Raw genomic sequence first — 26,712 nt, 5'->3', positions numbered from 1 at the left:
TTGTCCATGGTAAGTGCTATACTGAGGAAGTTTAGAACAAACAAGAGAGATGGTAATATTTACTATCTTACTTCAAACACTTCCTCTGCCTGCAGTTTRTCCATATCAGATTATCTCATTTCACAGATGACAGCTGTACTGTTCAGTGTATTTGTTTTAGTTTTGCATATGTCATAAATGAAGGTTGACTAACATTTTGTCCAGATGCACAAACTTTGTGATGATCCATTTGTCTGTTTTATTAGTATTTGAAATAGGGAGAGAAAATATATGTAGCAAAATTCTGACTTTTCTTGTTTAGTTAGACATCTCTGCTGAGGACCATCCCAAAATGACCTACATAATTTAGCTTGAACTTAATTTTTAAAGCATGACTAGTGACACCTAGCTGAAGAGGGGAGTACTCTGAATATGCATAGTCTTCTATTTTGTATATATCTTCATATTTTATTATGCAAATTAGATATGTGCATTCTGAACTATGTCTTGGCAGTAGTCCCAAAAGATTTGAAGCACAGTGTGTAAAATATACAATCTATACTGCAAAGTTACCATGAGAATTTAAATGAAAAATAAGAATTTTTGAAATTGTTAGTTTTGAGTCCTCATAAAAACATGTTTAAGCTGTTGAAAAGCATTAAAAGTAGTTCACCTGTCTTCCAGGTCCTCTGAGATACCGGGCAGGTAGATTCTGTTCACCTCAGCACTGTGCATTCACCATTAATGGTACGATGCCAGGAGATACCATCGCTTCCCTTGAGGTCTGGAGTCTTCTTGATTCATTGTTCTGACCTTAATGAAGTGAATGTTTGGTAACTGTGTTGCTTAATCTTATAATGAAATACATATTAGAAGATACATATCTCCGGATTATATAGATTGTTAAAGTATTAACATAATTTAAAAAATGGAGAGACTTACAGAAAAATAGGAAGAGGTTATTTTAATCAAGCAAAAACAGGTTATAATCACTCTTTCTAAAAATAAAATTAGACTCTTTATCAATCCTTAACATCTGCATTTAATATTTTCTTCTAAACAAAAAAATACAGATGCCATTATGTAGCAAATTACAGTCTTTGACAACGTATAGTATTTACCATCTCTTACACTTACTTTAATTCTAATTTGGTCATTAATACTTGACTCATTACTGCAACGTGTTACTTGTAGTAAAAGTGCCACAATAAACATGACATTGCCATCTTAAAACTGCTTTGCTATAAATTGTAGAGAATATACAGAGTTACAAAGTCATTGTGTTTTTATCAAAATATACAAACCCCCCCAAACCTAACACAAGCTAGCAATATTTTTCTTATGAACTATACAGTTATATAAAATATCTGTAAAATTATCTTTATATGTATAAATATTCTACCTTATTTGCTTTGGTCTATAATTAACATCATACAAGTCCACTTGGAAAATATCTCCCATGTACTTTCTTTGAAACATCACCGTACTTTCGTGTATTTATTCTTCTATATTCTTATTTCAATGGAACCAAAGCTGCCATGAAACCAAAAATTTCTCCTGGGTTCATAGCATTCACCAATGATAGAATAAATAAGTGGACTATATTATTACTTAAATCAATACTGTATTATCATTTCACTTGTAGTTTTATCGTACCCAAGCTATAGTTTTTTTTTTAATATTCAAGAAAACAAAGTAAGTAAACAAAGTGTACCATATTTGCACATACAATGAAGTTGAGGTTCACTAACCTTTGTCCTGGCTTATTTTTTTAACGCTTCATAGACATGAAAGTACATGACTACTTGGAAATGCAGATACAGTACAACAGAGCCCTATCATATAAAATGCAACTTGTAGGCATATATCCTCCTTGATTTTTTTTAAATCTCTTCATCTGATTTAAAATGAATTGTATTTTCACAAAACAATATTAATTATAAGGTTTATTTTGTGATATCTTCCAGAAGCCTGTTCTCCTGATCCTTAGGAAAATACCGAACTGTAAGGCTCACCATAAACCTGTCACCATAAACCTGTGGTGTGGCAGGGTGACAGAGGTGAAGGGGCCAACACTTCTTTCTCTAGGAACTGATGCCCAGCACCTCTCTGCTATGGGTCCGCTGTGCTGGGACCAGGGACTCCCTGCAGAAGCTTGAGTGGGGCGGGAAACGCTGGCATATTTAGAGGGATCACTGATAAGGGACGTATGGAAGGTTAGATGCTGTATTTAAGGAATGGGGATGATGAGGAACCCCACAAACTGTCCCTATCCCCAATCGTTTAGGGACTGCCTCAGGGATATATATGGAAGCAAGAATCTGAGCATTTACCTACTCCTCCAAAAAGCAAATTTATTGGGAGTAGCTCTGTCATTTGTTGCCCAGGTATTATTCCAGGAGGAGAAGGGACACTGTCTAAATCTCCTCCTCTTCGGCTGAGAAGAATGATTTTTCTAAAAGGCAGGAGTTGCAGGCCAACTGGGAGGTGGAAGTTTAGATACATGATTTTTTAAAGCTGGGCGGTTTCATAACTTTCTAACTATGGGAACAGAGCATGAGGATTTTCTTCAGACAGATGCACCTGAATAGCCCTACCAGGCCATTGACAGTTGAATCTTTTGGGATTTATGCAATTTGGAAGACTGACTATTATAAGTTGCAGTGAATCTTTATTACATGTCTCAGAGATATGATAAATCTGGATTGCTTTCCACACTAGCACTCAGACTTAATGCTTATCATGGTAACTGCAAAATTAAATATGGACAGGTAAAGAAATTTATACTCCTGTATGTGTTTTGTTAATGCTGAGTTACAGAAAAGCATTCCAGAACTCAACTGTACTTCAGCATAATCAAATTCATGAAACATTTCCCACCTTCACTTTAGAATACACTATACCACAATTATTTTGTTTATAAACACATTAATTTTTTGTTTAAAAAATGCAACATATGGTTTCTGCAGCACAATTTCCTTCTACAGAGTATACTTTGAACCTACATATTTATTATGTCCAGAATGATTCTGACTCAACAACAGCACTGTAGAATAGTTCAGTGGCTAGTTTATTGTGATGCTAAGTAGTAGGGGTTTGATGGGTCCTTTTTTGTTTTCTTCTCTCTATATATGTACATATTAGAAGTCTATTGTGGCAAAAGTATTTTGGGTCAGACTCTCATTCTCTTTCACATTAAGTTTGTATTATTGCAAAATACTAGTTTTTCTTTTCAGTGATTTTTTTTCCTTCTTCTTTTGCATATATTGACATACATTTAGATGAAGAACTTTGACCTTTATTTTTGTAAATGATACTGATTTGAGTGGAGAAGTTTCCCCTTTCAATGAATCTATATTTTGTCCAATATATATATTTGGATTTTTCTCCTCTTCTGCACAACTGTCATTCAGAGTATAACTTCTGGAGTTATATTTTGTATATTTTTCACTTCATTCCCTTCTGAGCCAAGGAAATGTTGATTTTCCAAAAGTTTAGCACTTTCATTGCAAAAATGTTCTTTCCTGTCTTGAGGACCTGAACTTTTGAACAGATGTTTCTTCTGGTGCATTCCCAGAGCAGCTGCTGTCTTGCAAATTTTGGGGCATTGAAAACAAGCATATCCTTTTCCATTATGCTCACGTACATGCCTTTGCTCATGATTCCTTTTGGTAGAAAGATACAAGAAACTCTGTAAGCAGAACTGACAGTGGTAGCGCTTTTCTCCAGTATGAATTCTTTCATGTATTTTGAGCGTTTCATTTAAAGTGAATGCCTTATTACAGTATTGGCAGACAAAGTCTTTGACACCCAAATGAATACGTTCATGTTTCTGTAGATTCCCAGGAATTGAAAAACACTTACCACAGGTTTTGCAGGTGTAGGGCTTTTCCCCAGTGTGACACCTCATATGCATTTTTAAGGTGGATGGACTTTGAAATTGTTTTTGGCATAATTCGCAAATGTAAGGCTTTGAAGTAGCTACATGCCAGTGTACGTGTTCTTGACCTTCTGCAGTGGAAGATTTGTCTCTTTCACAGAGCTCACAATGAAGATTCGGCATCTCTGTGTTTTCTTCTTGACTGATCCCCTTTTCCTCAGGTGCATTCCTGAGTGCATACTCTCGATTGTATGTGTTGTGGCTTTCTGTAATGGTGTTCTTGTTTCCATGCTTTTTCCTCCATTTGGTCTTTTTCATTTTTCTTAGCTGTTTAGATTTCTTTTTTGGTTTGTAGTTGTAATAAGGTCTCCAGGGCTTGTCACTGGAATCCTGATCACTTACATCATCACACATTTCAGTCAGCTCCATGCATTCGGAGCTATAGAGCCGAGATGGGCTTCTTTCTTTTCCCTCCATTTCCGATTCCTCGACTAGATTGTCCTGTTTAGACTCATATTTAGATTTTCGGCCCCTTTTACAAAACAACTTAGATCCTAAAATATGCCTTTTCACAATAGCCTCATTACCGATTTTTACTGTTATTTGGCAAAGAGGAGCAACGTTACTGTCAGTAGATGTTCCAGGTAAGGCAGGCTTTGCAATGTACGTTTCAGTTTTACTTGACCCTTGAACAGTGTTTGTTGTTTTGCTAGATGAACCTCCAGCCCCTGTGATGTATTGCGTATCCTCACTTGTTTCTGCTCTGTTGTACAGCAGTGTTTTCTTTTTCTCCTTAATAGTTTTTGATTTAGTAATGCATTTGCCATAATTGTCTGACCCGTATTTACAATCATCACTTACAGATTGACTAGGTAGGTTATTTGACGATTCTGCCTTATTGTTTTCTACAGAAGTGACTGTTTTACTATGCATTATTACTGATGAAACTCTGCTACTGTGCATTATAACAGAGGGTGCAGAACTGCTGTAACTGATGACAGAGGTCGAATTTTCCTTAACATTAGTAAAAGACACAATTGAGGAATCACATTCCTGAGAACCAGAAGCATTTGCAGCAGTGGAAACTGTTTTTTCCCCGGTGAAAAAGTCAGTTTGCAGGTCAGAATTTAGTATACCCACTCCCCAGGAGGAAGAAGTCTGAGTATTTGTAGAAGATGCTGTATCATTACGTGAAGATGTATCCAAGGCAAGAGTTCTGTTGTTTGTTAATATATTACTTTGAAAATTCAGTGATGGTAACTCAGAACTAAGAGAATTCGGAATGAAACAGTTACTAGAAGTAGATTCATTAACCTGGCTGCTTGTTTGAACATTTTCATATGAAGAATTTCGATAGGATTTATAAGGTAGTCGCCGGCATTTCATAGGTAAAAGTCGATAAAGCTTGTATGGATACATACTTGGTTTTAAGCCTCCATTGGCTGTTTTTTTATTTACTGAGAGACGGTGGTCAATTGCATGGAAAGATTTTTGATGATTTTTTAGTATATAATAAGTCATAAAAGTCTCAAGACAGAAAATGCACTGGTATCGTCTTTCTCCTGTGTGCCAGATTTCATGTCTGGTGCGATATTCAGCTAATGCAAATACTTTGTTGCAGTAGTGGCAAGGATATGTTCTTCTCCATGAATGTACATTTGCATGTCTTCGAAGGCTAGACAATGTTACATAACTACGCTTGCAAACTATACAAGTATATAATATCTGCCCATCAACAACTTTAACTAAATGATCCGTTTCTGGTAAAGTGCAGCTTGCATTGGAATAATCAGTTATGCTGTTTTCAGACAACAGAGGCTCTGTGTTTGCATATGAACTTCCATTCCTTCCATCCGTAGCCGTATAGTTATCTGAAAAGTTTTGTTCATTTCCATTGTGAACAGGTAAACTACTTGATCTCATACAGACTTGTTCATGACTTTCCAGGATATTTAGATTTGCAAATTGTTTGCTGCAGTATTTGCATATGAAAGTTTCCTGATGCTCTGAATGGAGCTGAAGATGAGTACTGAGTAAAGCTCTGTCGTTGAATGATTTTGTACAACAGTTACAGTTGTAAACAGGTGGAACCACAGTTGCCACAGATACAGGGATGTTAGCAGATTTATTTTCTTCTTCTCTGGGTAAGTGGAAATCTCCTGCTTTATTTTGAGGTTTTGGAAAAGAAATAATTGTTTGATCAGTAACAGCTTCATGTTGGACTTCTGTATTGGTTACTGTAGAGGCTGACGCTTTTGCTATAGCCAAACCAGCACCCTGAGACTTAAAGGCTGTCTTAGGAGTGCTACAGGTCTGTTTTCCTGGCTGAATGAGTGGTGTAGCTTTGAGATTTTCATAATGCTCTTCGCCCACCTTATATGAAGGGCTGTTGTCCTGTTCAAAAAAGGATGTTCCTTGAAAAATATCTCCCCCTGAAGAAACTGCATAGGAGTGTTCAGCTAATGTACTGGCTGATTCAGCATCTTTGCAAACGTCACTTCTGTCGAGGCTGATGTTGGGTGTTTGTATTGTTTCGGATACCTTTTTAAAGCTTGCTCTCAAATCAAGTGGAGAAAAAACACTATTTTCAGTTTCAAAAATTGAGAATGCATTTGTAATTCGTGGTCCATTTGTGGCAGCTGAGTCTTCATGTCTCTTTTCGTGTTTTTCCTCTTTGACAGTTCCTTTTTCATTGATACAGTATGCATAGGGACAGGGGGAACTTGAAAAATTAATGTCTGTAAGATCTTCTAGAAATGATATTCCCAGTTTTTTCCCTGCAGCTGCAAGGTCTGTTACCGTCTCCTGCCTTTTAACAACTACTGTGGAACTGTAGATGTAATTAAGAATTTCTGTAAACACTTCAGCTTTGAGATCATCTAACTCCAGTACATGACCTGAAATGCAGATAGTACGACTCCAGAAAATGTTTTTAAAATAAAGGCTTGAAGCTGCCAGCACATTACTATGGGCTTTAAACTTGGTATCTTCCACAATTATGGTGACATCACATAAAATACCCCGAATGCGCTGTTCATTTAAAATGGAAAGTACAGTGTCACTGTGGAAGTCGTCCTTGAGATCCTTTGAATGGGACATGACTGTCATCTACAAGAGAAAAAAAAAAGTAAATATCTTTTAAATGCATTTTTCATCCATTTCAGTGACGGATTGAGTTTGTGGTTCTATATTTATTTTTAAGTTTTAAGAACAAATACAATTTTACTACATAATTTAAGGTAGAAGTTTTAGTTTCACTCATGCAAACAATATTGAGGGTAATCTGGCTTCTCAGGCTAGCAGGTGTGATTTATATGCAAGGTGATCACTAGGTAAAAATTATTTACTCCCAGCTGGCTGATACGGCTGTCTTTGATGCATCAACATGTCTATGGGTTGTATGTTCTGCCCCATTTCATTGGGCTGTGCTAACTTCTCAATAAATATTTACGTACAGGTCAAGGATGCAGGAGCTCCTGTAGCTCCTCAGTAGGAGCCAGAGCTCTTACTTATCCCCAGGTGGGTCGGCAGCCAAACCTGTGCCTTTTTTGGATAAGCTGACTGGCACCCAGCCCTGGGACTTAGAGCTGCCTCGTTCTGACATGCCAGCGGGTGCATCCAATGCAGCTTGCACCAAAGGACTCCCTGAACCCTCGAGGTAATTCCCCCAGCACCCGGCTGAGTCATTTGGCGGCCCTTATGGGGAAGGTTGAATTGTTGTGGTTCTGTGGATGCTGAGGACTTCGTTTTCTGAGGTGCTTGTCAATCACGTAGCAACACAACTGCATTTGATCTCCTTATTAAGGTAGCATTTAACACAGGAATCGGGGATCCTGTGAAATGAAGTTTTAGTTACAGGACAAGGCTTTATGAACAAGTGAATGCACAAACACCACCATTCTGTAAACAGCAGTGGAGCATGTGCAACATTATTTATGTAATTCCTTTACTGTTTTTTAAATAGTGATTAGGGTTTATTAGATAAATAGTTTACATAGCATTTACCTTAAAATGACAGAGAATTTTATGAAATTTTCCAGTTCAATGAGTAAAACCACAAGTTGAGAGCAATAAAAGTATATTTTTTCTTCAGCTATAGTTTAGATTTATTTATGTTCATAGTTTGTAATGTGACAGTGTGTGTTTGTTCTTAATTTCTGTCACATAGTAAGATTTCAATGCAATAATAAATGCTGTTAAATAACTGCTAACTTCTGTAATGAGGTTTAATGTTGATTTGAGAAAATAGTTTAGACTAGCCAGGCTGTACTGTATGAATATATCAGTTTACTTAACTGATATAAAAGATGCAAAATATGATTGAAAAATATACCGAAGAAAATAATAGATGTATTTGATAGACTATATCTGGAGAAAATCCCTGACTTAACCAGATGATTTATTTGTTTTGCTTTGTTAAAATTCAGATCTGTACCACAGCATGAGGTTTGTTCCTCTTCTTCTGGGTTGTGTTTTCAAATACTGCTGACCTTTTCTGACATAGGTTATCAGAACCAGAAATAGTTGTCCTATGGTCACTTACCAATCACTACAGTAAAATATCTGCACATTTATTAATTTAAGACCTTTTCTTTCAACTCATATAATCAGAAATGCACCTTAAAGAGAGTGACCAACTACAAATATTTTGTAATATTGGTTAAAATAGTGTCACACTGTAGTCATGTAATAAGTTAGGAATACCTTGTAGACATTTCATCCAGTGCACTAAATTTAAAAGTTAGGCTTAAAAGTTTTTAGTATCTAGCCCTTATGGTCAAAAAGATTACATTAAAAATGTTAATTATATTTATTAAGGTGGGTCAGGTCCAAAGGGTAAATTAATATTCACTAAGCAAACAACAATAGTCATTTAGATCACATTGGCTCTTTCATCCAAGCTAGTAGGAAGTAACTCTGTTGAAAATGGGGTCTTTATCACAAAGTAAGTAATAGGACACATCCCTTGTTGAAGCTAGTCTACTTCACACTTTAGACAGTTTAGCAAATATCCACTGACTACTTCACTGCTAATTAAATGATACAAAAAAGAATGACAGTCCTACTATGAAGACAAACCCAATGCCCTATGTGAAATATCATAATTTGGTACATTATGGATGAAGGTTAGAGGTAAAATTTGTACCTTACAACACGGCCGCTGTTTCTCTAAGACAGATATTATCTATGCAAATGGCCAAAACTGCTAATGCAGGTTAATGGCTTAGAATTGTGAATGCACGGCACTAAGAAAACTCCAAGTTGTGATTCATGCAAAATAACTCTGATGCGTAAATATGCCAGGGATATCAAGAAATGAATTCATCAGCACTACTGTGACAGAAATGTAGGCATGCATATTATCTTGCTTATCTGGTCACTTGCACTAGCTGTAGATCTAGATGCATTGCTTTGTGTCTTTAAATCTTAAAATCATACTTCATGACGTGTTTGTTCATTACACTTACTTGGCTTATGGTAAGTGGTATTAAACATTGATTCACTTGGAATGATGACCTGAAGTTCACAGTAAAGTATGGTTGTCTCCTTTGGTTCAGTGTCTGAAAACCCATACGTAATTGTAGACAGCTTCTAGTATATCAAGTCTTCTACATAAAGAATACTGACAAGAACACTTTTCTTCAAGCAAGTAGCCACAATCCCTTAATTGATTCTTTTTCTCATTGACAGTGTCTGAGATTACGTCTGACTTGCTCATGTGATGTGGTATTAGAAACCAACTGTCAGACATCAAAAACATTTCACAAAAGAAGCTATTAATAGAGTTATTTCCTGAGTATAGGAAATAAATGCTGTCAACTCTACCTCCCAATGAACTCCCCCATAGACACTTGCCTGTATTTTTTCTGTTTCTTTGTAGTAGACAGCTAGTTTTAGTTCAAAGACATATCATCCAACATACTGTTGCTAAATATATCAGACTGCTACTTCTATTCTAAGAGGCATTTATACACAAAGCCTACAACTTGTTACCTGAGCATTTTTAGTAGGAGTCTTATTATTCAACTAGCTATTTCAAAATTTAACCTCTTTAAGGGAAAAGCAAGTATTTTCAATTTCTACTTGTATGTCAGTAGATTGCTAGTTTTTGTAGTCTTTGAATCACGGATATTGTAGTATGCTCAGTAAAATACCAATCTAGATTCCTTGTGCAAAGATAGTAGAAACTATCATTTGCTATTTGGACATTTATTTTCTCCCCTTGTGCTAAACCATCTGCTATATATCTCTTTGAAACATTATACAGAAAAACTCTGGAGCAAATTAATTTTCAGAGCCAGCACTTTTTGCTTATCTGTCTCAGCTGGTACATTCCCCAAATAGTCTACTTATTCATGTGTGTAATGATTCTCTACTACCTTTTATTTTACCTGTCTTGCCTCTTGCATTTGTGAAGGTTTTTTGTGAAATACTGTAAGATCAGAATGCCCTATCTAGCCCACATACTAGGAACATTTTACATTCTGTTTGCAGTTGGTGGGAAGTACTGTAAAAGGAAAACGTCTCTTTAGTTCCCAAGGGTGCCCTGCTGAGACAAAGATACATAGAAATCAGGCTCTTCTGATTATATATTTTCTATTATAAAACTGAAAGGTCCATTTGAAATATTACTATTTTTCTGTCTGATTTTTGTTATAGAATCATGGAAGAAATGCTGGTATTTATCAAATGTTGCCCCAAACTTATTTAAGTCCCCTTTTCTGGCTATTTGACCTATTAAAAGGTCAGCTAGATTCTTCAGGCTACTAAGTCATCCTTTCTTTACCAGTTTCAGTGTGTTACTTTGATACTTTTTTACACTCAGTCCAGACAAAAGTAACTTCTTTGTAATCAGTATGGCACCTTGGTGGTATAACTTGCAACTACAGATATCTAGCTTCCAAACAGCAAAATTTTAGGTTGCGTGTTACTACTTGCAGATTTTCTGGAAAAACAATAATAGATTCAACCTGTCATAAAAGTTGTTGAATCACTTTTAGGAATAAGATTTACACATTCATCTGGATCTTACACATAATGTTCAGCACATTGATTAAACTATAGTGTTACCTTTTTTGGCATTAACAGAGTACCACTTCAGGACAACAGCCATAAGTGAAAATTAATAATATTAAAGGTTGACTGGAAGATCAGAGATCGACACATCCAAATACAAATTTGACTAGTTATGCCTCACAGATGACATTGCTAGTTATAAACATTAAAGCAGCCAACTCTACATGAACACTGCAGAGCGAAGAAGCTACTGCTGACCTTTATATTGATGTTACTTTGAAGTGAGCAAGGAGATCACAAGAAGTCTTACTGGCTTATAAATACCAAATATAACAAGTACTAAAGTTTTTACTACTGAAGAACAGTTGCAGTCTATGAATTTTTTTTTCTTCTTGCTAAGCCTTTGAAACCCATTGCCAGGCAAGTGCACCCATTACATATGTGGAAGGCACTGTGTTACTCCACTTCTGTCCCCTAAGCTTGAAAGAGAAGCTAGCAGCATCAACAAATACAGCATGGCAGTTAGAGTTGCCAGTACCCAAGCAAAATAAAAAATGACAAGATACTTAATAAACCCTCCATAATTTTCCTGTGTTCAATTTCATTACACTCTGTTAACATACTCTGAAGGATACCTCCGCTTTGTTTCCAGCCTGTTTCCTCAACCAAGGAAGGAGTCTTCTGTACCTAACTCTCCTAAAGCGCACTATTTTATTCTTGAGCAGAAACAGGGCTAGGCATCAAAACAAAACAAAAAGCAACTCTCCCCGCCCCGGTTCTACTATCCTGATCCTTCCGCACCTGAGTAATTGTTAGTTCAGAGCTTAGTGCCAAACCATCACTTTCATGGTTGTAGCTCAGTTTTTTATGAAAACACTTCACTGATTCCCTCCAGGCATGATGACTACACAGGGCTGCCTGGACAGGGTTTCCTTAGGTCTCCTTACAACCCCAGGCATGCAGCAAAGTTTTAATGAAGTCTAATTATGTTTAATAGCTTGCAAAGGTTTGTAGTTTATTGTTATAGTCTACATAGCTACACATCATTTTCTACAAGTATGTTTATATTTTTTCTCTTTTAGACTCTTGCTTCTTGCCATCCTTCCCTGTTAATTTAGAATAACACTTCCCTTTTCTATTTGTTACAGCCTCATAAGCATTATAGACTTTAAATCACTCTTTTTCAGCCTCTCATTATTTCCTTTGACTTTTAATTCAGACCGTTGCCAGGGATGAGAAACTTAAAGTAAGAAGATTATGTTAATATTGGCAGATCTCTGCAGTCATCAGATGAACCACTCTGAAAGACTGGTAATTCTTCCTCATTATTAGCATCCCTAATTCATTCTCTCACTTCTTGGTTTAGACTTTCTATCATAGTTTCTCATCATAAGGAAAACAGCCTTTAGACCTTATCAGGGTACTCAGGGAAGGCTTACACGTTTCTTTAGAGTTATGTGTCTCACTAGGAAAACCAATGCCGTGTCTCTGTATCTCCTGTAACAGTAGAGAGACTTGGTACTCTGTAACTTACCTGGCTCTAAAAAATAATCTTTTCAAACATACATTTGCCACTGCATGTCTAGTTCTTTCTGATGTCAGAAGTTTTCAGCCTTTCTCCATGCCTCTTCTGAAACTTTTAATTAACTGAAACACTGAAATTGTTACCACCCAGGAAAGCTGAGGGAAGTGGTCGATCAGTACAAGCTCATTCTCGTCTTTTGCCCACAAGGTGGAGCTGGATGCATGCAAGAAAAGCCCTATCCCCTTTTCTTATTAAAGCAAGATGTGAAATAAAGGCTTTCGCAGCTACAGTAATGGGAACTGCTACCGCGGAGTTAAAACACAATTGTTGTTTAATCCTGTATGAATTACATCAAATATAAGCTGCTGATACAGCACGTTAATTTCAGTATATTTGTCTGTCTTGAAATAGAGCCTTTTGAGACATCAAACATTTGGCAACTCTTCAACTGGCTAGATAACTTGAAGAAGCTTCCTGTTTATGGGTAATAACTGTACCCTGGGTGAAACTAAAGCTCGAGCTGAGGAAGCTGCGCTTATTAACCTAGGATACGATTTTCCTCGCACTAGCAGAAATGCTTAAGTAATTTTATGCTCACATGCCGAATAAGCCACTGTTTTTGAGCTACGTGCCAATTAAAATTTATTTTTGGTGGTTTCCCCGAGCAGGGAGGAAGACAAAGGCAGCAACTGCGTGGAGCAGCGCGCCTGGTGCCTAGGCGCAGGCAACGCCTCGGTGCCATGTCCGCTGCGGCGTGCGGCCGGCGGCCTCGGCGCGCCACGCAGGCCGAGGGCCCGCGGCTGCGACACGGGGCGGCGAGCACAGCAGCCATTTTGCTGCCATAATCCCGGGTAATGAGACTGGGCTGGCGCTCGTGAAATACAGGCTGCTCTCGGGGCCCTGGCTTCCCTTTTTCCTCATACTAACTGCTAGGGTATTTTTATGTGCTTATTTTGCATCAAATGCTTTGTGCTAAATTAACACGCTCTTCTGTGATATTTAGCATATCAGCCAGGCTGTTTATCTGCAAATTCTGCAAGCTCAGAAAGATGGGGAAATACAGTGCTCCCTGTATCCAACCCCTTGCTCTGTGATCACTCATGCAGTTTAATTCACATTATTTAATATTCCTTTTAAACCTAACAAATGACCCTTTCATTACCTTATTCTTTTTCAAAGCCTTTCTCCTATGGAGAAGAGAAAGCATCTATGGAGATACGTAGCTCAGGACATAAATTCTGCAGCTTCCCACTGAAAAGGAGAGAGACGGAATATTTCCTCAAAATAATCATATCTGAAATAAATTTGGTGCAGATCTTGAAGTACGTTCACATTTATTTTCTTTTCCTTATCTGATTATACTAGCTTTCTTGTTTTTAAGCATATATAAAAATCCATAAGGTACCATGAGGATGTTTATTTGAAGCAGTAGTCTTAGCCTCTAATTTCATCAAAATATTTACTGCCTCAGGAAACAAGTGCAACATTACTATTAGTGCTCATGAAGTGCTAACAAATGTTTGCCTAAACAAAGAAGAAAGTAGCGTAATTTTATTTGGCCAGAAGCATTTTATTTGCTCCAATATATTTGGTATATTTTGTCTATATACTAGCTCTCTCTGATTTTAAATAGATTGCAAAATCTGTTTCTCCAGGTACTTGTAATCATGAAACTTGGAGAAAAATTGGGCTTTGAGTCAGGTGAGAAGCATCTATTTAGGCCAAAGGATGCTTTCCTTTTGTCTTAAAGTTTGGACTAATTTCGCCAAACACTAATCTGTATTAATTTTTACAAGTTACCATGTATGGGCTGTTGCTGGACAGATATTTTGTTTTAAAATCTAAACCTATGAGTTAGAAGCACTGAACAGTAGGAACTGGCTCATTTTAGACACAAAATTTCCAGAAGCATGAACTCTTTTGTCATCATCACTTCTGGTAGGTTGGAAGCTACAGTGTTGCTATAACTCACTTCCCTGATAAATGCTGCTCATCATCTAAGGAAAAATTTAATATCAACATTAGATAAACAGGTCCATCTTAAGAAGGGATGATCTTTTTTCAGCACATTATTTTGGAATTCTCATCCGTTTTCCTGGTTGTTTGAAAGATATGGAAATATATATTTTTTGTTTTCAGGGGATTGTCAGAATTTCAGTGACTAATCTAAACTTCTCCCTTCTCCCACTATTTTACACAATCCACATTAAAAGTCCAGCTGAGAAATAATGAACATGTCTGTGGAGAACTTCATTATCACTTCTGGATTACTGAAATTCCCGTATAAAAGTTCCCCTGTTGAAGCAATATATATCCTCACTTAGGACACTCTACTACCCAAAAGTGTTTTTTTTCATCTCATCACAAACTGAGGTGTTCTGTAGCTGTCAGTAATGAAATGTGGAACAAATAGTTGAAGAACAAAAGCAAGGTTATCACAACCTTCTTTTTTATTCCAAACTACATAACTGAGAAACAGAGTTTCATAATCATGTGTAGGTTACTTTTAATCCTGGACTTTGCTTATTTACTATTGTTTCTGTATTGTTTTAGGTGTGCATATTAGTATGTATTAATGAAGACTTCTGACAAAAGTGCCCTCAGAAGTATTTGTGAAGAATGTGTTGTTAGTAGGAACACGATAATATGGATTAAATTAAAACCATTATAATCCTTTAAAAGAGAGAAATTAATATGCATTACTGAACAGCAACAAATACAAGTATTGTTTTAGATTATGTGAAACAAAGTTAAGGAAAATTAGGTTATGAATTCTCATTAAACCTTAATTAAACTTGTTTTTCTTTAGTTGTTTTAAAAAACAGAGGGATAACTGTCATTTGTATAACACATTATTCGTATACCCCCAATTTAGAGATATTAGTCTATTTGTGCTTGACCGTTTCATGTCCTGGCAGTTTCCATATCTGTAGGTCATATAACAGAGTTGCAGAAAACAGATATTTTTTTTTTAAATCAGTAGGGTGTCTTCTTATGGAAACTTTAGCTCAGTCACTTTTTCTGACTGATAGTGCTTGATGGTACTAATTTCCATATGTGAACGTGAGCTATTTGGAATTCACAGTCTCATTGACTTACTGACATGTTTGAAAATATATTGAAAATATATTGAAATATATTGAAAATGTACTTCACAGTAAGAAATTCTTTATAAGACTGGCCTGGCTGCACTCAAGATTTTACATTCTCACTATAATGCTTCATGTAATACCATTTACATGCAAAGAAAATGGAGGAACTGGTGCTGCAATCAGACCTGTGTGAATTGACTACATTAATATCTGTTAATCTCAATGAGAAGTTGCACAAGGAGATTTGTCTACACCTGCAGTCCTGATTTCAGAGTGTAAGCCACAATATGCATTATATACCAGAAGACATAGTAATCTTGCTAGGGTATGCGTACCAATTCCCGTTAAACATATAAATGGTTGTGCATAACATCACACAAATATTCTGTTCTTTAAATATAAGTCCAGAGTGGTTTAAAAGTGGATTACTTCTTTTATGGTATAACTGCAAGATACTATATATATATATATATATATATATATATATATATCAGCAAGCTTTTACTTCTTTTAAAATGAAAAATGTATAAAAGTGGCTGCTGAAGTGGTGGTGTTTGGAAGCTTTGCTGAAGTCTGATAATCTCACTTCTGCAAATCGTGGCATGTGGTATTCTTTCCTTAGGAGTATTTCAAACTGCTGAGGAAAAAAATGTTCCAATATTCCTCTGTAGTCAAGCAGTTTCAGTTCTTAAAGAATAGCAGGAAACAATATATATAGCATTACCAACTTGTGCAAATTCCTTGTGAGTGACAGGATTTTGGTCAAGGCTTGATGGTTTCCTTCTCAATGTCTAGCGAAGGCCTGCCTATCCATGAAAAACACGCTTGGATGGACTGGCTTCCATATTGCTCTCACTGCTGGGGTCCAAGCAACCACTGAGGCTGCTGAGAAGGAAAACACAGCTTGTCCAACACCTCAAGCAGACCAGCACTTCACTCTGAAGTACGGAGCAGGAGGGACTCAGCAGCCCGAAGTACCTTCACTCCCTTTTCTGTAAAGGGAGCAAGGGAAATAGTTCCTCTGCTTAGGCCTCCTCCTCTTCTAGACCCTTCAGCAGAAGGAGAAGAAAGGGGAAGGAGCCAGAAACACAGTGACCTGCTGCAGCTGCCCATTCATCCTGGGCTGGGCGGGAAAGAGGAGAGCCGGGTAGGACTTACCTGCCTCTAAAACTGTGTGAGCTGCACATGTAAGCCTCTTTCCCCAAGTTATGTTGACTTTGTAGAAGTCATTTTAGGCATGACCTAATATAAGTCCCATTAACACTAAACCAAACAAATACAAGTAATTTTTAAAGGTATAATTATACCTTTGTCTCTCCACCAGCCTAAAGAAGAAAACCAGGCAAGAACAATAACTGACATAAATCCAAATTCTTCACTGTTGCACAAAATTTAGAAGCTCACGTTGTACTGCTACTAAAAATCAGCTGACTTTACATCTTACTATTTCTGTATGAACAAACGCAATATTATTTCCATTTTAACTCTTCGCTGTATGTGCTGCTGACAAGCCACTTTCTAGCCTCCTACACTTCTGGGACGCATCGCAGTCCTAGTTGTTTAGATCGATCGTAGTCGTGAAGCTGTGTTTACAGTCTGAGTATTTTCCCTTTTTCTGTTGACTGTTAAGTGTAGTAAATGATATATCTCAATAGCTTTAAACAAAAGTAACAAATTAAACATTTAGGTTTTGTTCATTTTGGACAATTACTGTGTTGTATTCTGTTGCCCATTCGGTTATCAGAAAGACAAAATAAAAGTAGTCCAATCCAGCCTTTCATTTTCCAATTTCAGAGAAAACATCCTTTGAATATCTGAATCAACATCCACAAGAGCAGCAGCCAAACTGCATGTTTGGGGGCCACTGTTATTCCCAGCCAGGTGTGCTGGAGACCAGGCCAGTACAGCCATTCTTGCCCTTTACTGCAGCTGAGGTAACAAATCTTGCTAGACTCAAAATAGAGTTACATCCCTTCCCCTGGCAACACATGCATAGCAATAACCTGATTTAATTTGCCTGCTAGATGGTTAGGCACAGACATTTCAAAAAGTTAGAAGCTTCAAGCTGCTAGCTGACCACCACTGATCTCCAACATTCTTTAAAACTGCAAAATATTTTTATATTTTTGCTCTTATATTGGTGAGTTTCAGCATGCTAAAAGTCCTAAATGCTAGCACAAGTGATAACTTTTACTCTGAATCATCTTAAGTGTTGCCATTTGTTGTGACAACACAATTTTGTGTGCACTTGTATCTTATGGTTCTTTGGCTCTGTTCTGTGCTGAGCTACGTTGCCCACCCAAGCCCTGCTTTCCTTCTCCTTCTATCCCGCTGCATGCTTCCAGCCTGAAAGCTGGAGAAGAGCCTCTCCGCTCTAGCAGTGAAGAGAGACTGTAGCAGAAAGCAGGTCGTTCTGTCTCCTCACCTAAGCACTGGAGAGGAGAAGGCCTTTTCACATGCCAATTCAGATGATCAATTTTTGACCTCAGAAGCAGTTGAGAGAGAGGTTTATGCTGGGAAAGCTGGGAGATCCAGATCTTCTGGGGGAAGTGGCAGTAAGAAGAGAATCTCAGTGGCTCCTGCTCTGACTTGCACTGCAAGCCCTGCCACCATGTGAGCTACCCAGGTACAAATCCTGGCCTGACAGTGAGCTCAGATCAGATGGAGAGCAACAGATAGTAAAAATAAAAAAACAGTTGACTTGCATCTCCCTAATACTTCCCTGAATGCTTATTCAGCCAAAAGGCTTAATAGTATTGCAGTACCTGATGGTATATAATAATATTGCTTATGGTTCAGGATCATGAACAGATTCATATGATATTGTTCACACTACCTCAAACTGATACCAGATTTTTGTGTATTTGACAGCTGAAAGTTATGGAAATGTTCAACATTTTCAGGGTAGTGTTCATTTGCTAAAACTCATTGTTATCTATGAAGGCTTCTCTCCTATGCCATACTCCAAAAAAAGTCAATGGGAGTCTTTTCATTGATTTGAAGAGGGTTTTAATTAGGCTACTGGTCACATAAACAACAACTTCTCAGATTACACCAATTGAATTTAAGCTCAAGACTTGCAGTCTCCCATTTTTCCTTTCTGTCCTTCTAAAGATTAGCATTTTAGAGATGCTTATTAACTATTAAAGATACATCATTTTGGGATAATACGATTAACCTGAAGAGAGGTATACAGTCTTTCTTTTGATATACAAAATGAATACTTTGAGAAGACAGGCTAAAATGTACATAACTTAGCTCAAATCAGTAAAGAAATTTGTCAAAATTGATCTAATATATATCTAAGCTTCTTTTAAAGCTAGGAATATAGAGCAAAATAATACTATACAAACCCAGAAATTGTACAGAAAGTGTGAGTACTGCCTAAATGCTACATCAAAATCTTATTCTGAAAGTCCATGAACAGCTGCCATTTTGATCTCTTCTACAGCTTTCTCTTGCCTTTTTTCCCCCTTTCTATTGCTGACTGTTAAAAGACAGCGGTTTATTGTTGTATCTCTTGACTTGGGTATGTTGGATAGAATGAGGGTGCTACAAGCAATAGAAGTTTCATTTTTATTTAGTGGCCTTATTTTGTCACTGTGTCAAGCAGCATAATCATATTTGCTTCTGAATGCTGGTGCAAGATTCAAATTTAGAATGGCTGAGCATTTCTGAAAGACACCAGATATCTTAATTTCCATATTTTGTTGTCTTAAAGGAGTGTTATAAGTATTCAGAATCTTGGAGAAAGGTTTGCAGACCAAACCTGCCACGCTAATATTGTCCAGTTATTGCAAGCCCAAATTAAAGCTCAATGAAAAATCATGGAGACATTTCCATTGAAAACATTAAGTTTTAGGTTAAAATCTTTGAGTATTAAAAATCCATTTTGGGCCATGCCCAGAAATCTTTTTATATGGTGATTTTCAAGATGCATGCATTATTATGAGCACATGCTATGTAAATGCATTGGGCTGGTTAATAAGCATTCACTGACACACATCTGCAGCTTTGCTAATGTACCTTTTATTCGTATGTAGTTGCCAAGGAAACAGGTTATGGCCCAGTATTCTATCTAAAAAATACTGAGCAACTGTTCTATGATCATTTACTTAAAATAGGTAGAATTTAGATTTTGCAGCCCATTGGTCTGTAAGTCCAGGTAACTTCAATTTATCTGATTTTAATGTTTCACTGATTAATTTAAACTACCAATGCAGTCTTGTTTTCTGTGAAAATCTGTTACCATTTTCTATCTGTATATCATAGAGCATTGTGTATTAAAAGTAAACTTAGCTACAGATATTATTTTGAGATATTCTAGAACATAAAGAATATTTTTTGATGTTTTGTGTGTACGTGTGTTTTAAATGGTTCCTTATCTTACATTTTGACTGGTAGCCTTAATTATCTATTTATATCTTAAGATATTTCAGCATTAATGACTATGAGCACACAAATAATTTCCTACAGAAATTTGTGTGAATAATGCCACTGAAATCAATGAAACTACTCCCTTGCTACAATGCAAATTATACTATATGATGCAAAGGGCCAGGTTCAAAATTAATGAATTATCAGGATTTCAGATTCTTTCATTTTGTACATATATATCTCAAAGCTAAAGCACATATACCAGGCATGTTTATTTTAACCGAGATGATTATTTTGAATTCACAATAAGAAGACAGAAAGGAAACTGCTAATATTTGAAAAAGTCATGAAAATGCAAAACTGTATTTTGAAAAATCCTGATCATTTATCACAATACTGTACTTGAATTTACTAACTGCTTACTGCAGCTCACAATTCAAGGGTTTTTTTACTACCCCTGATTACAGTCATGCATAAAGGTAGAGCCTTTATGAGGTAGCCTTTTATGAGATGAACTATATCGAAGTCAGTCAAAATAGCAAGATTAAAATTGGACATGGGCCCTAATAGAGTTCCTCCACCTTTATTGTATGGCACTGGTTTGTAATGGTTGCTAGTACTGGCATCCAGAGTTAACATTCTGGCAAGCTCGAGAGGTTTGCTTCTTGTCTGCCAATAGGTCTGGTTTGCGCAGATCATGGGAGTTTCATGGAGGCCATAACAACCTGTTTCAAGTGTCTATTCTGCAAGATTTTATTTCTCCAACCTCTATGGCAATAAAAATCTAACAGGAGATGGAAAAACCTAACAGTATTGACACTTGAATATAGTAATGCAGTACAACAGTGAAAAAAACTCTTAAATGTTTCTTAAAAAAAAAGGTAAATATTTAATTGAAACAAAATCATATAATGTGCTTTTGAAACATTAAATATTTCAGCTTTATTTCTGTGCAAGTTTTAAAGAGATCGCAGCTTACTATAATCACCCCATAAACTTACCCACCTAGAATCAGGTTGTTCGTCTGTTACTGTCTTTTTAAAGTGGTGTCAACAGGTATGTTCAGCAAAATCATCTCAGCAACTGTGTGACCTCTGTGGCTACTGTGTGTCAGCCTGCAAAGGGGAAAACTCAGATTTAATATCTACACCATTAGACAAGTACTAATTTCCAGATATATCATGTAACTCATCTACGCTTTCTTTGGAATGCCATAGGGCTCGAAATCTGGATCTGTGAGGCTTGCAGCTTATTAGCAATAAAACAGTACTGTTAATCAAACCATTATAAATACTGCTTCTGCCAGCCTTGTTTCATTATGGTTTAACCTGTGTAGTGCAAACAGGACATAATGTTTCATAATGTGTTCTAGACTGAAATCTAAGGACATTTCAAACCAAAGTTTAAAACCATTTCTTTATCGGGATTATTGGAAAAATGAGGCTAAAAGCAGGCCTCAGCTGTATTTCCTTTCCCCTCCGCCATCCAGCTATATCCAAACCATTCCTGACATATTTACCTAATAAGACATCCAGTAATGGAGGCTTCCTAGTTTTCTCAGTCAGTGTGCTCCTGAGTTTCACAAGGTAAGGTCAGTGAAAAATAAGCGTATTTAAGACTAGCACCACATTTTGCCAGTTCAGAAAACAAATCATGGTACTGGGGGAAACAATCTTCATCACTAGGCAGCTCCCTTGACTCCACATAAACTTCAGAAACCAATTAAAAGTTATCTTTTATTTTTAAAGCCTCCATGTATTTTTGTCATCTCTCAAAGGGCCTTTTCTTTCTCTTCTTTCCATCCTGCCACTTCTGTTCTGACCGCTTTTATCACAGATTAGACTTTTTAGGCAACTCTTGTCCTCTGGAATAGGCTTTCTGTATCTCTCTGCTTAAATGGTTCTTCACTGTTTTCAAACATCCAAATTTTATGTTACTATATATCAAACATCTTAATAACTTTATTATATAATACTGTAAAAATAATTTAGAACAAGGCTTTATTCTGAAGATACTAAACAAAATCAAATTGTTCCCTAGAGCAACTGCAGAATCTTATGGATAAGGCCACATGACTCAGCTGAGAGGCATTTATAGAGCAGCAATTAAGAATAAATAGATACATCTTCCATTTGCAAATATACCACTGTAATTTCAAAGATAACTGTATACAATAACTACAGCATCCATCACTTGTTTTGTTTTAGCTGAACTAGTCTCTAGCATGCACATCTCCTCATAACAAAGGCCAGTATGAAAGAAAATTTCATCAAGCCATTATTATTATCTCAAATACCAGTAAAGTCATAAGCCCATCTATGTTCATAAGTCACTGTCAAAGATTATGGTGAATGGGAAGCTTAAACACCAGCCTTGGAGGAATCCAACAAGTAAAGGGTTTTATCAAGGCTAAAAGAATCCCCAAATTTGATAATGCTAGAATTCAGATGTACTGCTATACGTAATAAATCAATTTTAATACATAATAAAACCCTGTACCTAATAAAACCTTGTACATCATAAAATAAAACAGACACCCTAGATGCCCCAGAAGGGTTAACTGGTATCTGTTCATTACTACCAGAATCTGAGTGTAACAGTCTGACAAATATTATCTAAACACAAACAGTTTCACACTGTGAGATCTGCAAATCAACCTGAAGTTTAGAGCCAAAGTAACCTTAACTGAAAGGGTCATTTAAAAGTAAGCAGGATAGTGTCCGCCTGAATGATTTTTTGTTTGAATTTGTGCCTACTCAAGTTTTACGTAGATCTTCTGTTTGGCAGAAGTGGAATTTACATGCATAAAATAATAGATTTCTGTTATAAAAAGGGGAATTGAATATCAGCAATTTGGCATCTAGGATAAAACGGGGCAAAAACCCCAAGGCTGCCCCCCCGACACTAGCGTTTGACAGGTTGTGCTGAGGTGTGAAAAACTGCACGTGTTCCTAGGTACCCTGTTAGCCCCTTAGCCAGAGAGAATAAAACGCACAAAGTTTACACAAGATTTTGCATGGCACCTCTGGCTTTAACATTAGACACCCTGCCTTAGCTAGATTTAGCTACCATTAAAATACATACAGCACCCGACGTATGATACTCAAACTGGGAACAGCTTGCTAATTACTAGAATCCTCCTTAATAAATGAATCAGTTTCTTTAGCTAGAAGAAATTACTGCTCACAGGCTGCCAATGAGTTTTTCCAGAGCCATGAAAGCACTTGAGTTCAGTCATATTAATTACAAGAGGACTTGCACCCTCTAACAAAAGAGCAAATTTGCAAATGGATTTAAAACAGCCATAGTGAAGCATGCTCGTGTCATGGAGCTGCACTTTCTTTAAATGCCTTGAGTGCATATAGTTGAACACAAAGACGTAACAAAAACAGTTTAACTAAAAGCGCCACTTCTTTTCTAAAGATAAATATCGATAGCAATAAATAGATTGCTGCTGCATAGCATTAGCTCAGCAACTTCCTTTAAAAATAACCACACAAGAAATAAACAAAGAAATACAATTTTGGTAACTACATGTAAGGGCGTACTTCAAATAACATTTCAGACTGAAAAACAATATATCAGAGATAAGCTACTGGAGAAAAATCGAATTACAAAAAAAATACCAACTTTAATATGTCACTTGAGAGATGCTGTTTATTATGTTTTCAGTTCTGCTTCCTTATGTGGAATGGGGAAATATGATTGCACTGTGTCAAACTAATCTAGTAATTACGAACCAAATGGTTTTATTATCATTATTAAGCATTGGCCTATCAAGACAGATGACAACAGTCATCTTCCTGAACAGTTATACACTGTTTATTTGGAGTACACTGAACTGATATATTTAAAAATAAATGAGAATTAGTTCAATCTCACTGAAACTGTCAAGGCTATCATTAATATAATTGGCTGTGCTTCTAATACACCTTTTGCATTGATTTTCAGTGCTGGATCCTCATCCACATAAAATATACTTAGTCATTTTAAAGTCAAGGACATGAAAGGAAAATGGCTACCCTGCTGCAAAAGTCTCATTGCAGTAGTGAGAATTTCTCAAGTCATGTACAAAGGAGATTCATAAGGAGATACACTACATTATAAGTTGAGACATTTAATACTGTATAAGCTGTTAACTCTGGTATACACACGAGATTCAACTTTACTTATATTGTTTAAAATGTTACCTGAAAAGGGAAATAAGGAATTACAATACTTAAATTTTGCAAAATGTATGAGGTCTGCAAATTACCGCAGACCACAAGTGAGCTTATATAAGGGCTTGTTTATAAGATCTGACACAAGTTCTTTTCCAGTATGGTTAAACACAGTTCTTTAGCTGAACTTCAAAATGCGTCCACTATTTAAAAAAGGTTTATTAGCATTACTGTGCAGTGGCAGAATTCAGCAAAGGTGAAAGAGGGCTTAAACACACTTCTGATTCTCTACATTTCTCAGCTGCAAAATGTTTTAGTGATACTTTTATCCTGGTGATAATGAAACTATCGCTTTATATACACACAGTGCAAACCTTGACCTACATATAAGATGAGGCTACATGAAAAAAAAAAAAAGAATCTGGGTGCGTTTCGGGAAACAATCAATGCAAAACAGGAAAAAAACAGTTTTCTGTTGTGTACAGCTTTATAAACATGGCATGGTTTAAGAAATGATAGCTGCATGGAAACATTAAATGACATCAGATTCTCATTTAGAACTGAAAAGAAACTTAACTGCAAAATTTCCATTTGCATTGTGGTATTGGTATTAAAGAGAATAACTTCTTTACAGCACTACTATTGCACCTTTTAAAAGGATTTGGTTGCCAAGGAAACTGGTTCTGGCCCAGTATTAATCTCAAACAAATATATTACTGAAGTTGGTGTTAGTAGTACAATAATCATAATTCTTTTTATTCTTAATGCTCAAATTCAGGCTTTTGTACCTAAGGCTGCCTAGTTTTAATTTCATAACCTTTTTTGTTTGAAGTAAAACACTTCAGTGAACTGATACTCAGTTTAAGCTGACAGGGCCATCTATATCAATCATTCTCTTTAAAATCCTTCTGCCTTAAAATAAAAAGAAATACTGCAGGTTTGTGTTTGTATCCAATACTGAAAATATAAGTATTAAAGCATATCAATCTTTATTTAAGATTTCGCACAACGCACAGGAAACCGCTTACAACAGAATTTAAATATTTTTCATTTTTCTTATCTACCTTAATTTTTATTTTTGCATTTTAACTGCAAGCTCAAAAATGCTCATAGTCAGCTTTAAAATGTAATTGAATCAATAGGGTTTTCAAAAATTCTTTTGTTGCACGAGCGTTGCCACGCCCTTAGTACATATGATTATTTTAACAGACATGATTGCTCTACTTTCACAATAGATTTTTTTAAAACAGGTAAAAACAATTGTCATGCCAATATGTGAAGCCAAACAATTTAATATTATGTTGGTTTCAATTAACAGTTTAATGCATTTTTTTAACTGAAAGTTACATTCTAAAGTCCATTTTATGTTCTTGCAACACTGACGAAGAAATCTGTAAAACATGCAAATCTCAACCTACCTGCGTGTACCACTTAGTGCAGTGTTAGCATGGCAATGCACCCAGCCATTTTTATGTAAAGCGATGGAGACAAACTGAATTCTTGGTCTTCTTGATAATTTTTTAGAAGCAGTTGTCAAAAATCAGATGGGAAGCAGCTTGAATAGACCATGATCAGGAGAACTGAATTTATCAGTAGGGAAAGCAGGAGTGGGGAAAAAAAAAAAAAGTCTTCATCCAAGGTTTTCCGAAACTGCAATACAAGGGTTTTTTTTTCTCTCCTCCTCAGAGGGTTCACAGCTCGAAGCTGACCACTGCAAAGGCCACTTGTCACATTTACTGAAAATCAGCCTATTGATATCACAGCTGAAAATATAAACTCGACAACCAAAGCCCATTGCACAACGTGGACTGCGTAAGAGTTAAAAATAGATTCGACGTGCCTCCTACCTGCATAATAAATATGTAAGTTTCAAGTGCTTTAATTCGATATTCACATTAATTAACAATACAATATACATTATTTAAACTACAGTAAATGTAAGAAGAAAAAGGGTGACACCATCTGGAAGCACAGTTTGCTTCTTTTTTTTCTTTCCAAGGGCTAATAACGTAGTTTGAATGTGATGACAAGCTAACAGCTCACCACATTGCAAATGAAAAAGAATTCTTAAGGTGATGCTCAAATATCTAAGCCTGTAATGAAGCATAAACCAGTCTTCACTACTGCATGACATGGCACACAGACCATTTACATACTCACATTTGAGATACTAGGCACGGTATAATGAATTCAATACACAGCATGCACACAGCACAAGCAACGTTAATCCTGCCTGCCATTTTAGGCTTGCAGGAGTAAGATACATACTGCAGCACAGCGCTGGTAAGGGAGGAGGCAAGGGACAGCTCACCTTAAATGCAGTATCTGATTAATGTTGTAAGTGACATTGCATATCAGCTACAGAGTCTTGGTTCAACTGGGTGGGAGGGAACAAAGAAAATTGTCATCAACTGGTGATGCAAGATGAGCTCCAGTCACTAACACTGTTAGCAAACTCCAAATTCTACAATGATACAGTAGTAGGCATTTCAAACTCTTATCAAAATCTGGCTGTGCAATAGCTGAGTCCGCCTGCCGATGAAAACAAAACAATCTTCTTGCTTATTGGAGAAAGGCTGGATTGACTACAGTAACATCCTCTTGATGAAGAAAGATTTCACACAGCACATATTAGATCCTGGATGAATTTGCTGTGCTTTCCTAATTTTTAAGCCTCAGAAT

General features: G+C 36.5%; 1 protein-coding gene across 5 annotated transcripts; it reads right to left on the bottom strand.

The window, feature by feature from the left end:
- Positions 1-26,396, bottom strand: ZBTB38 (zinc finger and BTB domain containing 38). 5 transcript variants are annotated; one of them, XM_026087062.1, is made up of 4 exons: positions 25,449-25,771; positions 20,876-20,985; positions 3,844-6,967; positions 1-792 (listed from the first exon to the last, which is right to left on the bottom strand). In XM_026087062.1, the coding sequence occupies exons 3-4, from the start codon at positions 6,965-6,967 to the stop codon at positions 701-703; spliced, it is 3,216 nt and encodes a 1,071-aa protein (XP_025942847.1). In that variant the 5' UTR covers positions 20,876-20,985; positions 25,449-25,771; the 3' UTR covers positions 1-700. The 5 variants fall into 5 exon arrangements, with proteins under 5 accessions (XP_025942847.1, XP_025942843.1, XP_025942842.1 ...); XM_026087058.1 differs by lacking the exons at positions 1-792; positions 25,449-25,771 and adding an exon at positions 26,342-26,396 and having other exon boundaries at positions 929-6,967; XM_026087057.1 differs by lacking the exon at positions 1-792 and having other exon boundaries at positions 929-6,967; positions 25,449-25,770.
- Positions 26,397-26,712: the final 316 nt, after the last annotated feature.

The sequence above is a fragment of the Apteryx rowi genome, unplaced genomic scaffold (genome assembly GCF_003343035.1).
Source record: "Apteryx rowi isolate R43461 unplaced genomic scaffold, aptRow1 scaffold_70, whole genome shotgun sequence".
NCBI classification, from domain to species: domain Eukaryota; kingdom Metazoa; phylum Chordata; class Aves; order Apterygiformes; family Apterygidae; genus Apteryx; species Apteryx rowi.
Note: the sequence above shows the minus strand (reverse complement) of the source record. Positions and strands in the feature narration are given on the sequence as shown.

Excerpts from the sequence above, each read along its gene's own strand:
- ZBTB38 (XM_026087058.1), bottom strand. The coding sequence starts at position 6,967 with ATGACAGTCATGTCCCATTCAAAGGATCTCAAGGACGACTTCCACAGT.